The sequence below is a fragment of the Rhinoderma darwinii genome, chromosome 7, assembly GCF_050947455.1.
Source record: "Rhinoderma darwinii isolate aRhiDar2 chromosome 7, aRhiDar2.hap1, whole genome shotgun sequence".
Taxonomy (NCBI): Eukaryota; Metazoa; Chordata; class Amphibia; order Anura; family Rhinodermatidae; genus Rhinoderma; species Rhinoderma darwinii.
This window is the reverse complement of record NC_134693.1, coordinates 121866424-121887760: the sequence shown is the minus strand read 5'-3', so window position 1 is coordinate 121887760 and position 21337 is coordinate 121866424. Positions and strand designations below refer to the sequence as shown.

The window sequence follows — 21337 nt, the reverse complement described above, 5'->3', positions numbered from 1 at the left end:
AAGCAGTGTTGCAGTTGTCTCTCTCAGCGGCATCTATGATTTATCTGTGTGGACTTTCACCATTTCACAAAAGGAAAGATGAGACTCTTGGACTTGTGCACACAGTGCATTTTTTAAACAATTTATACGATTCACAGGTTTACATCTGGACATCATTTTTATTGAAGGTTCTTCATTTCTTAACGTTCTATGCTATTCGGCACCACAAAAAAAAAAGTATACGCTATGGTACAAATGAGGATTTTGTGGACTCTGTATGGGAATACGGACATCGAAAACCCACAGATATGTGTGTTGCCCTATTGACTAACATTAACTCCATATTACAAAACAAACAAAATGAGCTGCATGCAAACCGCAAGTACTGTCATGTGCGAGAGCCCTTTAGGGATCATGTACTCTGCCGTATTACCGTTCTATGTTGTATGGATCTGTAATACGGTGGCCGTAGCCTACTATGGGCCCATACTATACCTCTGTGTGCCTCCGATGATTCGTTTTGTGTACAGGGCCAGTACAGCGGCACATAGAGCCCAAGGGAGAATACCTCCATAGGGCCAGGATCACATACACAATTTTGGTGCAGTTTTTGGCTGAGTTTTTTTGAGCCGAAAGAAAAGGTATAAAGGCAAGACTGATGCATCTCCTTTATTTTTTGTGTCCACTTCTGTGTTTGGCTCCAAAAACTGCCACAAATGTATGTGTGATCCTGACCTAATACAGAATGTGATGAAACATGCCACGATCATGTCTCACAGATTCTGTATGATATCGGAAGTATAAACAGATACAGCTTATTATGGGCCATGCTGTGGGTGCTGTAGTACAGAGCCATACAACACGGATCCATAATATGACAGTGTGCACAGGCCCTTAGTCAGTGTCCGTTTGCTACTGTGGTGTTTTCAAGAGACCTTGTCCAATTTGCCGGATCAGATGTAGTTTTACACAAAAGCAGCAGGACCACACTGCAATTGTTTTTTTTCTCCTTTTTATGCTGAAGTAGAGCCAGACATTTATGTCACTGGAAGGATTTTTGTTCAACTTACTCTTGAGAAGTTGATTGCACAGATCACATTTTTACAGGACACATCAATATGCTTTATAGTCTGTAGGTCAAATGAGACTCTTGCAAAGTATTCTGTGATTTTTAACTGGAGTAATGCTGATGAAAGAATAGAGGTGCCATTTATGTGGGAAAGCCCTGATCGTATTTCCCTGAGCACAACGTAAATGCTACATAATTAGAGACCCCACCGGTTCTGCTGCAGCACAAATGAACATGGCTTTGAACTACAAAAGTTTTTTTTTTCTTCTTTGAAAACTGAGGCTATGCCTGTCAGCTGGGATTGCACCAGACATTTGGTGATGGCTACATCTGAGGTATGATTCACGCTGTTTTACTGATGGCTGGTTGGACTGAAATATGAATGTTCGCAATAATGTACAAATCAGACATAGGCGGGCGCTTCTATAGATGAAGAGACGGGAGGAATGTGGAAAACAAAACAGAAATTCTATTCGTTTTTTTGTTGTTTTTTTAACACCGTGCATGATGCGGTTCAAGTATTTAATTTTATTTATTTACTATTTTAAGTCAAATATTATTTTAATTAAAAATGTAATGTTTTTTTGGGGGTGTGGGGATTATTTTGTTACATTTTATTGACCTTTTAACTTTTGTTATAGTTGTCTCATTGGGGGACTAGAAGCTGCGATCCATTCAACGCTTACATAATGCTTTGGTATACTTAGTACCCCACAACATTATTGCCTGTCCGTGTAAAACTGACAGGCAAACTATTAGGGTATGTGCACACCCAACTCAAAAACGTCTGAAAATACGGAGCTGTTTTCAAGAGAAAACCGCTCCTGATTTTCAGATGTTTTTTTTATTCAAAGTCGCGTTTTTCGCTGCGTTTTTTATGGCCGTTTTTACAGCTCTTTTTCTATAGAGTCAATGAAAAACGGCTCAAGAAGTGACATGCATTTCTTTTACGCGGGCGTCAGAACAGAACGCAGTATTTCCCATTGAAATCAATGGGCAGATGTTTGGAGGCGTTCTGCTTACGACTTTTCAGACGTTTTTCGAATGGCCGAAAATAGCCCGTGTGAACATACCCTAAGGCCATGCCTCTTGCATGACCTAACTGGTATACGCCTCTGCCAGACTGGGGGCCTTTGTTAGGCCCTGGATGACATTGAGAGTCATCAGCAACTCGTGACCGCATTGCGGGATGCCGATAACCTGGCAGCAGGGGGAGCCCTCTCCCTGTCAAACTTTTTAGATGGCACGGTAGCTATTAACCGTGGAATTTAAGGGGCTAACATAGCCAATACTTTTGGCCCACGCTGCTCACTTTCTGCCGCTGTGTCCGTACTTGTGGCATGGAGAGAAAGAGGGAGCTTTAGAACCGCTTTCCATGGGATTACCAGCGGATGCCGATTTATGTTCATGGCACTTTCCATATGACGTGGAAAGGCAGTACTGTGACGGGAAGCAGTTAAAAGGTTCATACCTCCTAATAATTTTTCGCTGTCAGAGACAGAAAAACAAATCTACGTCTGCTATGAACAAGTGCAGAGTTAAAACAAAATTTACGCCTTTTTTAGGCTTTTTTACGTAATAAATTTGACTAAAATTACATCTCCTTGGACCCAACACCCACTTTTAATGTCCCTTTCCATATTTGGGGAGCATCACGAAGTTGCACATTTTAACACGAATGGTGGCATGTTGCAAATTTCTTTTGTAAATGTTTACACCAAAACCTGGTATAAACTGCATGATAACTATTTGGGCCATTATGTTTTCTACATTTTCTCACATTTTATTTCAATGGAAAAAATAAAAAACAAAACTTTTCAGCTTTTCTGAAATATTCTTCGACCGTTCCTTGCCCTTTTATTAGGCAATATGGAAACAGATGGCAAGAGACCTTCAAGCGTCATCCACCTTTTTTTTTAAAATCTAACTCTAAATGTCCAACCAAAAAACACATAAACTAATTTTACAAGTTGTCTTATTTTTGAGACACAGAAAAGTTTAATGAAAATGAAATAAAAGTCTAAACACACAGACAGCAGGATATATTCCAAGATATAAACATCTGGATTCGGTCAGTGACTATCCAGGTGGTCTCATTAATCTCAGAACTGACTGCCTGAATCTGATGGAGGCTCATTCTCTGGAAAGTGGCCTATTTCACCACAGCGTGTCATTGACATCATATACTCACCCACCGAGGGCTGGATTCTTCTCTATGTCACTGACCAGGGTCAGGCAGCATTAATCACCTCAACAGCTTTCTTACCTATGGTGCGGTGATGATGTTTTTGTAATTCCTTCAACTGATTGAGAGCAAGGATATGGAATCGTTATATCCTCTTTCAAAACTGTAACCCATATACTTTATTCTGAACTGCCTAGATTCTTCTGCTAAAACCTGCTACTATAGCTTAGTAGTAAAAAATAGAATCCACATCATTGTCTACTGCCATCTGCTGTTGTGACAGTCCTGTGTCTGAACCTGCAGTCATGTTGCCATCCATCTGTTCAAAGCTATTTGATAACCTACCAAATGTATATTTGTAAGAAAAAGAGGACACAAAGGGGTGTGGCTGCAGGATCAGACTACACTGGCTTTGTTTGTAGTCTGTTGCCATAGAGACCCAAATATCTCCATAGGAGCTGTAGACACAAAACAATATGAGATTTTTAATTCAGACCTATTGCAAAGTTGCTTAATTTTTCATTTTAGATACATTGGTGGTGAAGGTGGACATAGCCTTTTGAGCAATACCATCCTCTAAGTATGTTTAAAGTGAACCTACACTTGAGTAAAGAATGACAATGCAGAGGACAAATCCATTCATGTTTGTGTATTCTGACATAAATACCAGATGACATTTACTAATGGACAAATCCTCTTACGAGCAGAATTTTTTTTTCATTTATATATTACAACAGTATGTTCCATTATGACTTTTAATGCTTTGTAATAAAAGGACATAGGGATAACCCTGTGCTCTATGCAGTCCACAAAAATCCTTGCGTGCAAAAGGTTTCTAAAATAAAAATATTCCTCCTTGGAACGCGTTTTATTTGGTGTTTTCTTTGATGGCTGACATAGGACGCGGCTCCTGTGAGAACCGATGCTCTGAGTGACTAGTAAATGAGCCTTGAGGTGTTGACACAATCTTTTGTTTAATCCCTTACGTGAAGTGTCCTCCTCTAGTAAAGTCATTCAGGTTCTCTGTTACCATTACAGCTTGTGTAAGCCAACGCTGCCCGGGTATTGGGTGTCATCTGACCACCATTATCGACCACCATTATCGGCTTATTCATTTTCTGCACATGTTTACAAAACCAGAAGAAAATTCTACAACGAATATAAAGTGTCAGGAAATACAGATGGTTGCGTCTTGGAGTCGCCATACCGAATGTAAGCCTGTGCTAAGTGACGATGCGTTGTGCCTGGCAGGTATACAATAAACAATGTTTTTTTTTTTCTCATCTCTCCCCCTGCAGGACAACATGGCAGCCAACAAATTCTTTCTCCTTGTTTTCTTCCCCTAAAGGATGGAACTTTAAAGGGGTAAGACATTTTTTTTCCTTCACGTTTTCTATGTATGAATATCAGTTTTATATACAGTTTAGTATTACAGGTGGCATTGTATCTATAAGGCCCCATGCCCACTTCAGTTTTTTCCTTCAGGGTGCTAGCCATTTTTCTGACGGCTAGCACACTGACCCATTCATTTCAATGGGGCCGTGCACACTTCAGCTTTTTTGACGGTCCCGTTGCTCCGTTCCGATCCAAAGTAGAGCATGTCCTACTTTGGTCCGGGATTCCGTGACCGTGAGGCCCATGCAAGTCAATGGGGCCGTCAAAAAAACTGAAGGCACACGGAAGGAAGGCATCAGTGTGCCTAGCAACGGCCGGACGGGCAGAAAAACATAACAGAAATATTACACTAATCGGCAGCCACTTGTCTCTATCAATCACTGATAGAGAAAAGAGGCTGCTGATTAAAAATAAAATAAAAATCAGTTCATACGTACCCGGTCGTTGTCTTGGTGGCGAGTCCCTCTTCTTCCTCCAGTCCGGCCTTCCTTTCTGACGCGGCAGCCTGTGATTGGCTGCAGAGGCCGCGGCAGCCTGTGATTGGCTGCAGAGGCCGCGGCAGCCTGTGATTGGCTGCAGAGTCGGTCACGTGGGATATAGCGTCATCCCTGGAGGCCGGCCTTCTGACGTCATCCTGACGTGCGTGACCGCCACTACAGCCTGTGATTGGCTGCAGCGGCGACATGGATGAAACGTAATCGCTGGAGACCGGACAGGAGTAAAGTAAGTATGAAATGTATTTTTTTTTTTTTTTATTACATTAAAATTGTATTTTCCGTGTGCCGAGCATGGTACTGTCCAGGGTGCTGAAAGAGTTACGCCGATCAGTGCAGCCCCTTAACTCTTTCAGCACCCTGGACAGTACCATGCTCGGCGCACGGAAACTGAAACACTGAGTGCACACGGGAGTGTACACGGCCGCTAAAATGGGCACACGGATCCGTCACAAACTATCGTGAAAACTGTGGCGGCAGTGTGCACGAGGCCTAAGAGCTTGTCCACACGTAACGGAATTGCTGCAGAAAATTTCTGCAGCAATTCCGCAGAAACGAACAGAAATTCTGCTGTGGAAACACCGCACCATTGACGGCGCGTAAAATGACGGCTCGTCAAAAGAAGTGCAGGACACTTCTTGGGACGTTTTTGGAGCCGTTTTCTCATAGACTCTATTGAAAACCGCTCCAAAAACGGCTGAGAAAACGCCACGAAAAACGCGAGTTGCTCAAAAAACGTCTGAAAATCAGGAGCGGTTTTCCCTTGAAAACAGCTCCGTATTTTCAGACGTATTTTGACTCTGCGTGTGAACATACCCTCAAGGTATTTACTAAACCAGACTCAAAATCTTACAGAATCCGAGACCCTTATATTTTCCTGTACACGTTATCTTATGTCTATTACATGATAAAACAATGAAAGCGCTTCTGTCTCTAAGGGTATGTTCACACGCACTGTTTTCAGACGTAATTCGGGCATTTTACGCCTCGAATTACGCCTGAAAAAACTGCTCCATTACGCCTACAAACATCTGCCCATTGCTTTCAATGGGTTTTACGGTGTTCTGTTCCCACGAGGTGTAATTTTATGCGTCGCTGTCAAAACACACCCGCGAAAAACGGATGTGCATCTGTATGCTCTGCGTGGTTTTCACGTACCCATTAACCTCAATGGGCGCGTAGGTGAAAACGCACCAATATAGGACATGCAGTGAGTTTCACGCAGCGGACTCTCGCTGCGTGAAAACTCACACATGTGTGAACGGCCCCATTTAAAATCAATGGGTCTGTGTACTGCGCGTGATTTCCATGCGCAGCACATGGACGTTATTCACGTTTCGTGTGAACGGGCCCTAAAGGTCCTTATGCACCGGCCAATATGGAATGTAAACACGAGCCCCGTTTAATAAGACCTCTTGTTGATCGGCGCTCATTTGCTCCTTTCACAAGGAGCAATAACTGGTTATGTAAGGGGACGAGTGATCGTTTGCCTGATCATTGGCCCTAGTAAAAAAGGCCTTAACCCTCAGAATTGACAAGCATTGAAAAATATTTCAGTAGGAATTACACACATTATTAGGTCATTTGACCAATATTCAAATATGGATGGTCACTTCAGGAGGAATAAGTGGTTAATAGCTCAGCCCACAGTGGGATCACCTGTATTATGTATAGTTGTCTAGTGCTGTAGTCAGACATATCCATTTATCATAGGGAACCTATAAGACGCCCTAATAAAGAAAAGCTAATTAAAGCATCCACAACTGCTAAGTGGCCAAGCAATGATAGGAGTGTGAGTCCAAAAGATTGCTCCTGCTATATGTTAATTACGGTCTCTCTTCTCTCTTGGCCATGCAGAAGCTCTTCAAGAGCTCTGACTACAAACACTCCGTCACAGTGATCTTCAGTAAATTCCGTATTCAATCCGCTCATACCTTTTTTATAGCTTTAAAATATATATATATATAAAAAAAAATTCTATCATAACCATGCAGATATCTAATATATATAGCAAGTTGCATTGAGTAAAAAGTCCTTTGGCTCTAGGGGTTATTGTCCACTATGGGGCAGTATAGAGCTAGTGTCAGCGACAAAGCGTCACCTTCCACCTGCATCCTGAGTATGACGGTCTATTCTACAGAATAAGGAATGAGTGATAAAAATGTATGTGAGAAATATGAAAGATCTTTGATATTCCGTTTAGCAGATTACATCTCATCACAGCATTTGCTCACCATATGGTCCTATTGCTAAAATAATATTTTGAGATCCTCCAGGGCAGTTAGACAGATGTAGCTTGTCCAAAGGATAAAACCAGCAGAAAGCCACGTTATAATTTGCACTGTAAACATAGGCCAGTGGTAACAGGCCATGTTCAGTAAACGGAGTGTATACATAGCAAATTAAAGGGGCCTATACACAATGGCTAAATATGTGGGCACTAAAGATACTATAACGTCTGATCGTTGTGTAACGCAATGCAAATGTGACACCAAGTCATAAAGAAGTTGCATTTCACTACGGTAAAAGTAAATGGCGACCAATGCAGAAGCACGACTGTTCTGCAACCTTTCTCATTCATTTCATATCAAGTGCTACGGAGGATGAGAAAGATTGTGTGAAAGTTGTATCAGGTGTCTCAGGTTGCGCCAGGCCGGCTGTGTGTGAGATCAAATGGACAAAGTAGTTTCTTCATGCAAAACTAGAACATAGGGTTGTAATTGTACCCACAACAATGCCTCTATTAGGGCACCTTACTGATCTCCTTATTATAATAGGGTTTCTTTAAATAATGTGTAACGATCTATGTGTTGCTCAAAACATGCCCGTCAAGAAGCAACAGCCAAACGTGCGCCATTCCGGTCTGTGTGCTTTTTATTAAGGCCCTGTTCACACAGCGTTTTTTGCAGGCCGAATTTCTGCCTCAAAATTCCGTTTGGCAGTTTAAGGCAGATTTTCGCCTGCCTGCACGCCGATTTTCGCAGCGTTTGTCGCTGCGTTTTTTGCCCGAGGCCATTGAGCGGGCATAAAACTCAGCGAAATACGCTTTCTCTGCCTCCCATTGATGTCAATGGGAGGTCAGAGGAGTAGACGCCCGAAGATAGGGCATGGTTTTACCGCTCGCGGGAAAAAGACGCCTCCGCCTCCCATTTTCGGGCCTCATATATGGGAGGCATTTTTGGGCCGTTTTTGACGAGTTTTGTGGCGTGGTTTCCGCGTCAAAAAACTCGTAAAAAAACTGTGTGAACATAGCCTTAGTATCTAGCCTGTAGCTGCCAGGGTTATTACGCTTGTTATTACTTATGTGTAACTTTATACAGTCCCCTTAGGGTATGTTCACACGCAGAGTCAAAAACGTCTCAAAATACGGAGATGTTTTCAAGAGAAAACCGCTCCTGATTTTCAGACGTTTTTTTGTGCCACTCGCGATTTTCGCAGCGTTTTTCGCAGCATTTTTTACGGCCGTTTTTGGTGCTTTTTTCAATAGAGTCTATGGAAAACGGCTCCAAAAACATCCCAAGTGTCCTGCACTTCTTTTTCGCGGCCGTTTTTTTAACGCGTAAAAAAAGGCGCGAAAAACGCTCCGTCGGAAAAGAACGTCGTTTTGCTTCCGATTTTTCGTCCGTTTTCGGGCTTTTCTGGCCCGAAAAACGGCCGAAAATAGGCCGTGTGAACATACCCTAACATGTGTACCACAATGTCGCTGCTTCTATTATATGAATATACCATGAATATATGGCTACCTTGCCTACGTACAGTAATTTAGCATAATAAGCGATTGCTCTTTTGTGAGTGACGGTTTATCCATTTTTACTTACATTTTTATAAAAAAAATTATATTTTTCAAAACTTGATACGAGTGATTTAATCCACTCACTTCTTTAGTTAAACGTCAGAAATTAGGTTAAATTCACACCACATTCCCATCAAGCGAATAGGTGCAAAGCTGCACCACTACAGCATGGCCGCTATACAGTGTACGGAGCCATCTGCTTCTGACACTTGCCTTTGCATAACATCCGGTGCCAGGAGGCAGCCCGAACAGCTAATCTGTGCAGGGTCCGGGTGTAGGACTTCCATTGATCATATACTGATGACCTATCCTGTGGATAGGTCATCAGTATGAAAAACAACCCCATGACCATACAACCCTTTTACCCATTAACGACATGTCACGAACTAGTACGTGACAGCCGTTAAGGGGAAGTATAGAGCAGGCTCACAGGCTGAGCCTGCTCCATACTCAGCGGGTGCCAGCTGTGTTATACAGCCGACACCTTACTGCAACGGGCGGAATCGAGGATCACTTTGATTCTGCCCGTTTAACACCATAAACACCGCGGTCAACCGCGACCACAGCATATAAATTGTTAGAACCAACGTGTCATTGCCCACCCAACACGCAGGGTGGTGCCAATGTTTGTCATGGCAGCCTGGGGGCTTAATGAAGGCCCCCTGGTCTGCCATCTTTGTACTCCATCGAAGCAATGTTTCTGGAAGGACTTCAAAGGATACTATCAGAATAATGATATACTGCAATACATTAGTATTGCAGTATATCATGCAAGCGATCTAACGATCGCTGGTTCAAGTCCCCTAGGGTGACAAAATTTTTCTGGAACATTAAAAAAAACTTGAACTGTTTTTCACTTTTTTTATTAAATATTGAAAGTGCAAAAAAAATACCTTTACCTATTTTTTGCCTAAAGCAATGTTAAAAAAAATAAAAGTTAACATAACTGGTATTGCCGTGTCCGTAAAAGTCCGAACTATCACAATATAGCGTTGTATAACCCGCTCGGTGAACGCCGTAAAAAAAAAAATGTACAAAACATGCAAATTGCTGTTAGCTGTCCAAAGAAATTGAATAAAAGTGATCAAAAAGTCACATGTACCCCAAAATGGTTTCGGTGAAAACTACAGCTCGCCCTGCAAAATGTAAGCCCCCAGGCTAAATTGATGGAAAATTAAAATGTTATGGCTCTCAGTATATGGCGACACAAAACAAAAAGTGGTAAAACTTTAAAGCAAAACATATAAATTTGGTATCGCCCTAATCGTATCAACCTGTAGAATAAGGTGAACATGTAGTTTTTACCGCCTGATGGACGCCGTAAACCCCTCCCCCCCAAAATGGCGTAACCGCTGCTTTTTGCCCATTTCACCCCACAATGTTTGTTTTTTTTCATTTTCCCAGTACATTATGCGGTACAATAAATGGTGCCATAAAAAACTACAACTTGTCCCGCGAGAAACAAGCCCTCATACGGCTATGTTGACGAAGAAATAAAAAAGTTATGGCTTTTGGAAGGCGGGAAGGAAAAAACAAAAATGAAAAAACTCAAATTGGCTGTTTCATTAAGGGGTTAAATTCACGCCACATCTGTGGGGCACTGCCTCCATATACACTGGAAAAATCTCCCGATGTGCGGACGTGCCCGTAGACTTTAATGGCTAAATGAATGCCAAAAGGGTGTCTGTCCAGTATACAGCAGGATACCGCAGCCCTAATTGCATTGAAAGGCTTTCAATACAACTGTATAGCCATAAAGTTGCATAAAAAACGCAAACAACAAACGCGGTGTGTTTTTAATTTTGGCCTTAAAGTTGGCTGTAGCATTAAGGAAGAAGAGTTCAACTATTCATATACATATACATATCACAATTTTTCATTTACTTTGGTAATTACAAAGACATATGTTTTCCCGGAATTATATTTTCATTACAACAATGTAAACCGAAGATATTGTACTCTAAACTTTACATTTTTATTTGACTATATCACAACTCAGGAGAACTGTTGCAAAATAATGTTTAATTAATCCGCTATAGGTCAATGAGACGGAGATAGAGGGACACTCCATCATAAGTACATTTATTTATATGTCGTCAGGAATGAGATCTGCTTTGTTTCGAACCAAATGACATTTATTGTCTGGCCGAAAATGAACAAAGCTTGGGCACAGCTGCCAAAAAATTACTCAAATTAAACATCTTTTATAGAATATCCACGGTGTCCTTGTTGTACGAAAGGGTTGTCATAGTGACTAATTCATTCCTCCGAAATGGCTTTCATATATTAAATAGTTCAAAAACCCTTCTGACATTGCTTTTTTTCATTTCATGTGATTTTCACATTAGGACATTTAGTTCTCAAAAGTTCAAAATGTTACAAAATTAAAATTCTATTCATCTGCATTTCTACATGTAACCTAACGTGTACTACATACACCCAAGGCTAAAGTACAGTATACACTGCTGCATCAATTCAATTCACTTATTTTGCTAAAAGTTGTGGACTATTGCTATTACAGCTAGCATTAAAAGAAACCCTATGACAACACTGCAAGTCTCAAGGTTTTTAGTCGGTTAGAAAAGGCATTTTCAAATACCCTATTAGGGAATGATTAATTAATAGAGAAGAGTACCCTGTTCAGGACTCTCATCTATTAGCTGGACCTGAAAAAGACTACATGGAGCATCTCTCGCTACAGAGGACCTAGAAAGTCTGTGTATTACATAGACAGCACATTGATTTCAATGGGTGCCATGCAATGCTTAATTTTTCCTGCGATGACGCTGCAGAGAAATTGCACACTCAACTTATAGGGGTTTTCCAACAAAACACGTGTCCCTTACCTACAGGATAGGGTATACATGTGTGATAACTGTGGGTCCGATCGCTGAGACCCCCAGCAATGAGTAGAGTGGGGAACCGAAAGTACCTCGAAGTTCTCCATGAGAATGGAAGGCTAGTGCGCATGCTTGACTAGCGCTGTATTCAATTCTATGGGATTTCCAGGACCGCTGTCTCCGCAGCTCCATAGAAATAAGCGCTGGTCGAGAATGCGCACTTGCGCTCCATTCTCATGGAGCACTTTGGGGGAATTTTGGTCCCCCGTTATCCTCAACGCTGGGGGTCCCATCGATCAGATCCCCAGTGATCACACATGTGTTTCCTATCCTGTGGATAGGGGATGCTTGTGTTTTGTGGGAAAACCCCTTTAATTTACAAAAAGGTAGGGAGAGCAATGAAGTCTCCAAAACTTTCACATCCCTGATCTCTGCTGATAAGGTCAAAAAGACCAAAACGCATGTATTTCTGAGGTGACACATGGCCAATGATCGGGCAAAATAGCGTTTATATGATCGCTCGTTCACGATCATTCCCCTGTGTAAACTATCAGCCATGAACGAACAAACGCTCGTTCATTGGCTGATCAGCTCATTGATGCAGCCAATAAAATGTTTGCAAGTCGGCAGCACATCTTCCATGATGAAAATGTATGGAGACGATCGATCGTAGTAACGATCGTTCATACCCATACATTGACAATGATTGGTAATGTTACCGATTGACAATGATTGGTAACCACCCATATTCGGCCATGTAAAAGGACAGGACCTATAGTAAGTAGTTATGTAAATATCAGATTTCTATCCTTTGAGGCACCTAGGAACAGACCAATCCTAGGAAGTCAATGCAGATTGTGGGGGCTTCACCATGATCCCCATGTGTATTCCCTTGTCTGTGTGAATGTTTTATTGATGGAAAGATACAATATTCTGACACATTGGTAATCCTTATGACACTGGATATATATTATATTGTCCTTTCTTCTTTTGCCTACACCTCATAGCCTTCCCCTAGAGGCTTCACCATACAGGATGTGTCCCGGCAGCTGTAAACAATTATCTTTCCTCCAGATTGGTGGTGAGCCCTTGCCGTAGCCCATGATTTACTATGGCTGAGCTTCCGTTGTTGTATTCTTTTACTTTTTTCTTGTCCTTTGTTGATTCTATGTCTATTTTTGATCAGTTATTTAACTGGGTTTCATATCCTGTCAGCTGGGAGGAAACTCAACACATATTATCTTCTCCACCTTAAATTGTAAAAAGTGCTGCCCTGTCAATGATGTGGTTTTTGCAGCTTTTAGAGAAATAAAATAGAAATTAAACCAGGGAATGTTCAACACTATATACAACAGCCACTAAACCAATATGAACACGTCAAATTATTCGTGCATAAAATATATATATATACACTACCATTCAAAAGTTTAGGGTCACTTAGAAATTTCCTTATTTTTGCAAGAAAAGCACCGTTTTTTTCAATGAAGATAACATTAAATTAATCAGAAATACACTCTATACATTGTTAATGTGCTAAATGACTATTCTAGCTGCAAACGTCTGGTTTTTAATGCAATATCTACATAGGTGTATAGAGGCCCATTTCCAGCAACCATCACTCCAGTGTTCTAATGGTACATTGTGTTTGCTAACTGTGTTAGAAGGCTAATGGATGATTAGAAAACACTTGAAAACCCTTGTGCAATTATGTTCGCACCGCTGTAAACCGTTTTGCTGTTTAGAGGAGCTATAAAACTGACCTTCCTTTGAGCTAGTTGAGAATCTGGAGCATTACATTTGTGGGTTCGATTAAACTCTCAAAATGGCTAGAAAAAGAGAGCTTTCATGTGAAACTCGACAGTCTATTCTTGTTCTTAGAAATGAAGGCTATTCCATGCGAGAAATTGCCAAGAAACTGAAGATTTCCTACAACGGTGTGTACTACTCCCTTCAGAGGACAGCACAAACCGGCTCTAACCAGAGTAGAAAGGGAAGTGGGAGGCCCCGATGCACAACTGAGCAACAAGACAAGTACATTAGAGTCTCTAGTTTGAGAAATAGACGCCTCACAGGTCCTCAACTGACAGCTTCATTAAATAGTACCCGCAAAACGCCAGTGTCAACGTCTACAGTGAAGAGGCGACTCCGGGATGCTGGCCTTCAGGGCAGAGTGGCAAAGGAAAAGCCATATCTGAGACTGGCTAATAAAAGGAAAAGATTAATATGGGCAAAAGCACACAGACATTGGACAGAGGAAGATTGGAAAAAAGTGTTCTGGACAGACGAATCGAAGTTTGAGGTGTTTGGATCACACAGAACATTTGTGAGACGCAGAACAACTGAAAAAATGCTGGAAGAGTGCCTGACGCCATCTGTCAAGCATGTTGGAGGTAATGTGATGGTCTGGGGTTGCTTTGGTGCTGGTAAATTGGGAGATTTGTACAACGTAAAAGGGATTTTGAATAAGGAAGGCTATCGCTCCATTTTGCAACGCCATGCCATACCCTGTGGACAGCACTTGATTGGAGCCAATTTCATCCTACAACAGGACAATGACCCAAAGCACACCTCCAAATTATGCAAGAACTATTTAGGGAAGAAGCAGGCAGCTGGTATTCTATCTGTAATGGAGTGGCCAGCGCAGTCACCAGATCTCAACCCCATAGAGCTGTTGCGGGAGCAGCTTGACCGTATGGTACGCAAGAAGTGCCCATCAAGCCAATCCAACTTGTGGCAGGGGCTTCTGGAAGCATGGGGTGAAATTTCTCCCGATTACCTCAGCAAATTAACAGCTAGAATGCCAAAGATCTGCAATGCTGGAATTGCTGCAAATGGAGCATTCTTTGACTAAAGTAAAGTTTGAAGGAGAAAATTATTATTTGAAATAAAAATAATTTCTAACCTTGTCAATGTCTTGACTATATTTTCTAGTCATTTTGCAACTCATTTGATAAATATAAGTGTAAGTTTTCATGGAAAACACAAAATTGTCTGGGTGACCCCAAACTTTTGAACGGTAGTGTGTGTGTGTGTATGTGTATGTGTGTGTATATATATATATATGCGTGTATACACCAGCAATGCAAACATCGTTAACCTCTGGCATCTCGTGGAGGAATAAAGGATAAGCGATTTTGAAATCCAATCCATTTCTGATCCTTGCTTCCTCTGATGGCAGTAAATCAGGGGACAAAACTTGCCAATAGTTAATCTAATATGTATGGCCAGTTTAATGTGGCAAGATCAAGCTGGGACTCCCTTCTATGATCGCGTCAACGGGAACCAGGTAACACGATCAGAGACTGAGGGAACCCTCTGCAGTCAGCAAAAACGAAGAAATTTAGCTGGTCATTAAGGCCTTTTCAGGCCTGGTCATTAAGGTGTTAAAGTGTAGCATAGGTATTTGTATAGTCCCGTAGACAAGTTTTTGGCCAATAACAATAGTGTTGGCAGCTGTCCGTTTTCTTATCTCAAACCGTTTCCTGCATAATACTTTCTCTCCCAGTTAAATTGCATATGTGTATCATCTTTCTCTTATTTTAATTATGGATTTTATTACAAACTTCATATTAAAATTGTAGTATTAAAATGACAAATTAAATTTCAACTGGGCAGTCAACAATTGAAATTTTTTAAAGGATTATTCCCATTTTTAATTTTATTTTGGCTAGCTAAAATACATAATAAAAACAGAACCTACTGGTGTGGTCAATTCAATTTTCTTACCAGGATTTTTGTGTTTCTAGTGTTTTTGGAAGCTTTATGTTCCCACAATCAGGACTATGTGTGGCGGTACAATCCTCCTGTCACTCACTACTACATGCATGCTTCCGATGCATCTGTAGTAAAAGAGGCGCTGCCTACTCGTGGCAACCAGCATGGTAAGCGTGGTTGGAACAATCCCTAGGGCCCATCATTTCCACAATTCCCCTCATCCAGTGAAAGCCCTGATCAGGGCTCAACAGCTATGTGCTGTTTGCAGTCCTATGACTTGAATAGAGCTGCAGGGAAGTGGCTGGGCAGGGTGCTACTGCGCGCACCCGGGGTCCCGGCCATCCTCACTGTAAAAGGATGTAAGAAAGACGCAGGCTTGAATTGTAGTCCTGCAGGAATGAGGTAGAAGAATGTGAGTGTTTACAGCTAAAATGAGCGCATATGAAAATTGTGAAGACATAGGCTGCCCTCTTCCATAAATTACCAGAGCACCTGCAGGATTTAGCCAGTGACTCATAGCTGGCAACGTAGGAAAACACTGTATGTGAATCATATAGAGGGGATCACTTCCAGGAATCCAAACCAGGGGTGGAAGGAGAGCTATGGTCTAGACAGCCTTATATGTTGACACACACACACACACACACACACACACACACACACACACACACACGCACATACTTACACACACACTCACATACTTACACACACATATAGTGGATTATAGTTTATTGTCAGCTATATTACGTTATTTTCTTACGGTCTGAACTCTTATGGAAATCACTGAATCATAAGATGTTACTTTGGCAGTTGCAGTTCTTTTCCATTTGGAAGAATGAAGAAAAAAAACAAACGTTTTTTAATGCATGCTAAGGTCATGGGTGTGTTCTGCGGAGAAGGGTGGGTAAATTCAGAGGGCACTGGCCATTTTTGGTCAGTTTTGTCTCCATCTCCACAGAAGTTTCCCTTGGTACATGGCCCTGACAATTCCTGGCATCAGCTCTGGACAACATACGCCTGGTCTGAGCATGAAACAAGCCAAGAATAGCAATGAAAATGTACAAAAAAACTCTTTAATTTATAATATTTATGATTTATCATCATAGGCACAGCAGATAAGTATGATTGTTTATACCGGAGAGAATAAGTGAACTGCCGAATTCAGAAATTAAAAATTTTTCAACAAAAAGTCATAGGGGAACATATTTTAAGAATGTCATAAGAACAACAGTTTACAGGGAGAGCTGATTTGGTAAAAATCGTAACAAATTTAGAAAAATGGGGCACACAACAACACTTAGACAACCTCGTCTTACTTATGCCACCTCAAGGGAGTAATTTGCAGCACAAATGGTGCTAGTGGATTAAAAAATGTTGACGTAACAATTTCCAATTATATTGCCATGACCCTTTGATGCATCTTTATTTCAAAATTCGTTGCACATCTTTCATCGGGGAACCATACATGGCTACAATGTCTCATATAAGTCCATACACATGTTGCATTTGGTTAATACCATACATGAAAGATGCTCCTTGAGTAGATTAAACTAAATCTATACTGTCTACTTTCTATTATATATGTTGAAATATGTATATTCTGCTGAGAAATCTGCAGGAAAGCTGTGGAATAAACTTGATGGGGGATTCTCATTAATAATCCACTGGAATTCTTAGGGCGCAGTGGGTCCTTATGGAATATAAGAAAAATTTCTCCAGTTTACCAGTTGTCATCAGTGGTTCGATACGTGGACCAAGCTCTGGCGCAGCGTGTGGTAGCAGTGATGTAAAGGACGTATGGTCCAGTGATCCACTTGAAAATATAAAGTCTTTTATTGGAAATTATTTCCTAAACACCAGTCATAGTAAAGGTATGAGACCATTTACCCATTTTGTACACCAACTGCGTTCACAGTCATAGCACAAGTGTTGGATACAAATTTAAATAACAAAAAAACAATGAAAGTGAAACATAGTAATCACATGTGGTTACAAAGAAATCCGCCTCTTTATATCATAGGGGGCGTGGAAGCACAAGAAGCAATCGGCTTTTTCAAGAAAAATTTGTGTGTATGTAGAACCCATAACAAAGATTACTATGTATATAGATTTTAAAATGTAAATAGGTATAAAAATGTATAAACAATTATAGCAGTATGTTCTTATATTGATAAATGCAATACACAAATGATTCCTAAACAACAATTCTACTAAGGTTACATTCACATGAACATTTTCAGAACAATGAAGTTCTATGGGTTTATTCTCATGGCCATTTTTTTAACGGCCAATGTATTTTGGCCGTCAAAAAATAGGACATGTCCTATTTTTGGAAGTTTTTACGGCCAGACCGCTCCCATAGAAGTCAATGGATCCGTTTTTACTGGCCGTTGTTTAGGAAACAATCCTTGTAACGGCTGGTAAAAACAGATCCTGGCCGAGGACTCTCCTTACACAACCCTACTTTGAGTGCTGAGCCCAGGGGAGCCCTTGACATTACTGTCCATAAATGGACCATGAAGTCAGGGCTTTCAACAATTGAATCCCCAGCCAGAGCATCGCAAGACCTCTGGCCGGGGACTTTAGTCTTGTAGCTAGCACCCCTCCATGTAGATAGCAGCCCCCTGCCTGAAGATAGCAAGCCCCCTGCCCATCCCGCTTAGCGTGCCACTGTAGCTCCCTGTAGGAGCGGAATCCCCGGCGGCCAGACCCCATTCTGGCAGGGGATTCCGCTCCTGGTGAAGCCCCCGGCGTCACTATACATATATGGACAGTGACGTCAAGGGGTTATTCCTGGTGCGGAATCCCTGGTCCACTCTGGCAGGGGATTCTGCTCTCCTGACGTCATTGTCCATATTTGGACAGAGACGTCAGGGGCTCCGTCTATGAGGAATCCCCGGCCAGAGGGATTCCGCTCCTACAGTGAGCTACAATGGTGCTATCTACAGGGGAGGGGGTGGTATCTACAAGGGGGAGGGCTATCTACAAGTGCTTTGTACAGGAGGGCCTGCTATCATCAAGGGGGTGCTATCTACAGGAGGGATGCTATATGGGGGTGTGGCGCTATCTAAATGGGCACTGTGGCACTATATGGGCTCTGTGGCACTATCTACAATGGGCACTGTGGCACCATGTGGGCACTGGGACTTTATATGTGCGCACTATGTCACTTTATATGTGGGCACTGTGGTACTATGTGGGCAATATGGCCCAATCTAGAATGGGCATTGTGGCACTATGTGGGCACTGGCACTTTATATGTGGGCACTGTGGTACTATGTGGACACTGGCACCATCTACAGTGGGCACTGTGGCACTATGTGGGCACTTTGGTACTATGTGGGCATTGGCCCTATGTGGGCATTATCTACAGTGGCCACTGTGTCACTATCTACAGGGACATTGCAGCACTATCTACATGGGCACAGTGGTGTTTTCAGGTGGTTGGGACAAAAAAAATCTGACAAATGAAATTCATCCTTTTTTTTAACGGCCATGAAAAACGGATGACAAACGGCCATTAAAACGGACAGATGGACTGGAAATGGATGAAAAATTTAGACACACAGATGCAAAACAGCCATGAAAAACTAACAGTTGATCAGTTTTTGATGGCCATGTTTTTTTCACTGTTGTGTGAATGTAGCCTTACTTCGCTTAAAGGCCACCGTCACATGAGCGTAATATAAGTCCATTTTTGCACCCATATTATAGACCACAAATCCCAGCCAGACCACAAATCTAATGATACATACATAGCTACATAGTTGATACGGTTGAAAAAAGACGGGTCCAGCAAGTCCATGCTATATTCTTACGGTGTTGATCCAGAGGAAGGCAAAACCCCCAAGATGCAGATGGCAATTGCCCCATAGTAGAGAAAAAAAATCCTTACCGACTCCAAATATGGCGATTAGAATAAATCCTTGAATCTAGCACTCATAACTTTTTAATATAACATTTTTCAAGAAAAGGCTTGCCTTGAACTTAAATCAACCATCCCAAAATCCTGTGCAGAGAGTTCCTTAGGGTATGTTCACACGGCGGGGGTCCGTAACGGCTGAAATTACGGGGATGTTTCAGCCTGAAAACATCCCCGTAATTTCAGCCGTAACGGCATGTGCAGGCGCTTGAACGCCGCGTCAATTACGGCCGTAATTAGCGCTGCTATTCATTGGAGTCAATGAATAGCGGCTCCAATTACGGCCAAAGAAGTGACAGGTCACTTCTTCTACGCGGGCGTCAATTTACGCGCCGTCATTTGACAGCGGCGCGTAGATATACGCCTCGTGTGAACAGACAAACGTCTGCCCATTGCTTTCAATGGGCAGATGTTTGTCAGCGCTATTGAGGCGCTATTTTCGGGCGTAATTCGGGGCAAAAACGCCTGATTTACGTCCGTAAATAGGCCGTGTGAACATACCCTTAGTTTAACTGCTCTTCTAGTAAAGAATCTCCATCTATAATTATGGTAAACCTTTTTTCCCCTAGACGTAGAGGATGCATCCTTGTCATTGTCACAGGCCTAGGTGTAAAAAGATCATTAGGTTGATCTCTGTACTGTCCATTCATATATATATTATATATATATATATATATATATATATATATATATATATATATATATATATATATATAACATTATAATCAGATCACCCCAGTTTATTTTCTAAACTGAATAGCCCCAAGTTTGATAACCTTCCTTGTTACTGCAATCCACCCATTCTCTTTACCTTGGTCGCCCTCCTCTGCACTCAGTCCAGTTCACCTTTTATCCTTATACACAGGTGACCAAAATTGTACACAATATTCCATGCGTGGTCTGACTAGTGATTTAGATGACCCGAAATAATGTCATCAAAAAGGTCTATATTGCTGTTCGGTCGGGTTATTGGACACGCAGTCGGGCCGGGATTTGTGTCCGTAATATGGATGTAAACATATGCACTTATTATGCTCATGTTAAACTGGCCCGACATATTAAACACTTCACATTGACCTCTATCCTATTTGTTGTACGTATACTTTATCAACTATTAAAATAAATAAATCCTTATGTTCGTTGACCAGCACCATTTGCCCTCAATGTGGACTTTTTCAGTGACTAATGGACTCCTGCGGTTTTCAGGATATAAGTATAAACTATTCCACCTCAAGGGCTGCAGACTGGTAGTTAAGTCTCCCATGCTTGTGTGGAACGCTTTGTGAGGTAGATCTGTGAGGGAAACGTTATTACAACCTTTACTAACACACATTCAGCTGCAATGTGTAAGGTGATTCATTGAAGAGGGATTGTTCAATAAACCTGCTCCATGTCAGTACACCGTTCTATAAGGTCATTCATAGACCTAGTAATGAGCTCAATGGTGCATCGTGAAAAGCCCTCATTCATGTCCCTTGTAGCCTGCACCTGACAATCAAACATGTCCTTTTTATAAATGGTATTTTTGAGGTTTTCCAGAGCTTTTTTTCCTTACTTTAAAGCCTTATATTCGACACATGACCCAGGAGTGCAGCATAAAATGAAGTGAAAATGTTTTCCGTGGATCAGTGTCCGTGTGAATCCACATTAGAATTGGAAAAGCTAATGATCTGAGCAAACGAGGCATGGTCATCGGTGCTTTCACAAAGGGTCTGTGGACCCACTGGGCCGTACCGCCTTAGCGGTTAGGCAGCTGGCCAACAGGGCGCAGGTGAATGTCTATAGTTTGTATAGGTACGTGTGGCAGCGCAGACAGCAGCAGGGCAGGCTCGGTTAGGGCTAGGCAGCAGGTAGACGTCAGGCGAGGTGAAGCAGGTCAGATCGTATGGAATGCATGGAACTGGAACAGGAAACACTAGGAGGCCATCACATAGACAAACTAGGAA

At 41.8% G+C, this 21337-nt stretch overlaps 1 protein-coding gene across 1 annotated transcript in view; it reads left to right on the top strand.

Annotated features, from left to right (window-relative positions):
• The window catches only part of ARHGEF3 (Rho guanine nucleotide exchange factor 3), a 268161-nt gene that overhangs the window by 65568 nt on the left and 181256 nt on the right, over positions 1-21337 (top strand). The window contains exon 2 of the mRNA XM_075833917.1: positions 4532-4598. Within this exon, the coding sequence (XP_075690032.1) occupies positions 4532-4598 (67 nt within the window). The remainder of the gene's footprint in view (positions 1-4531; positions 4599-21337) is intronic.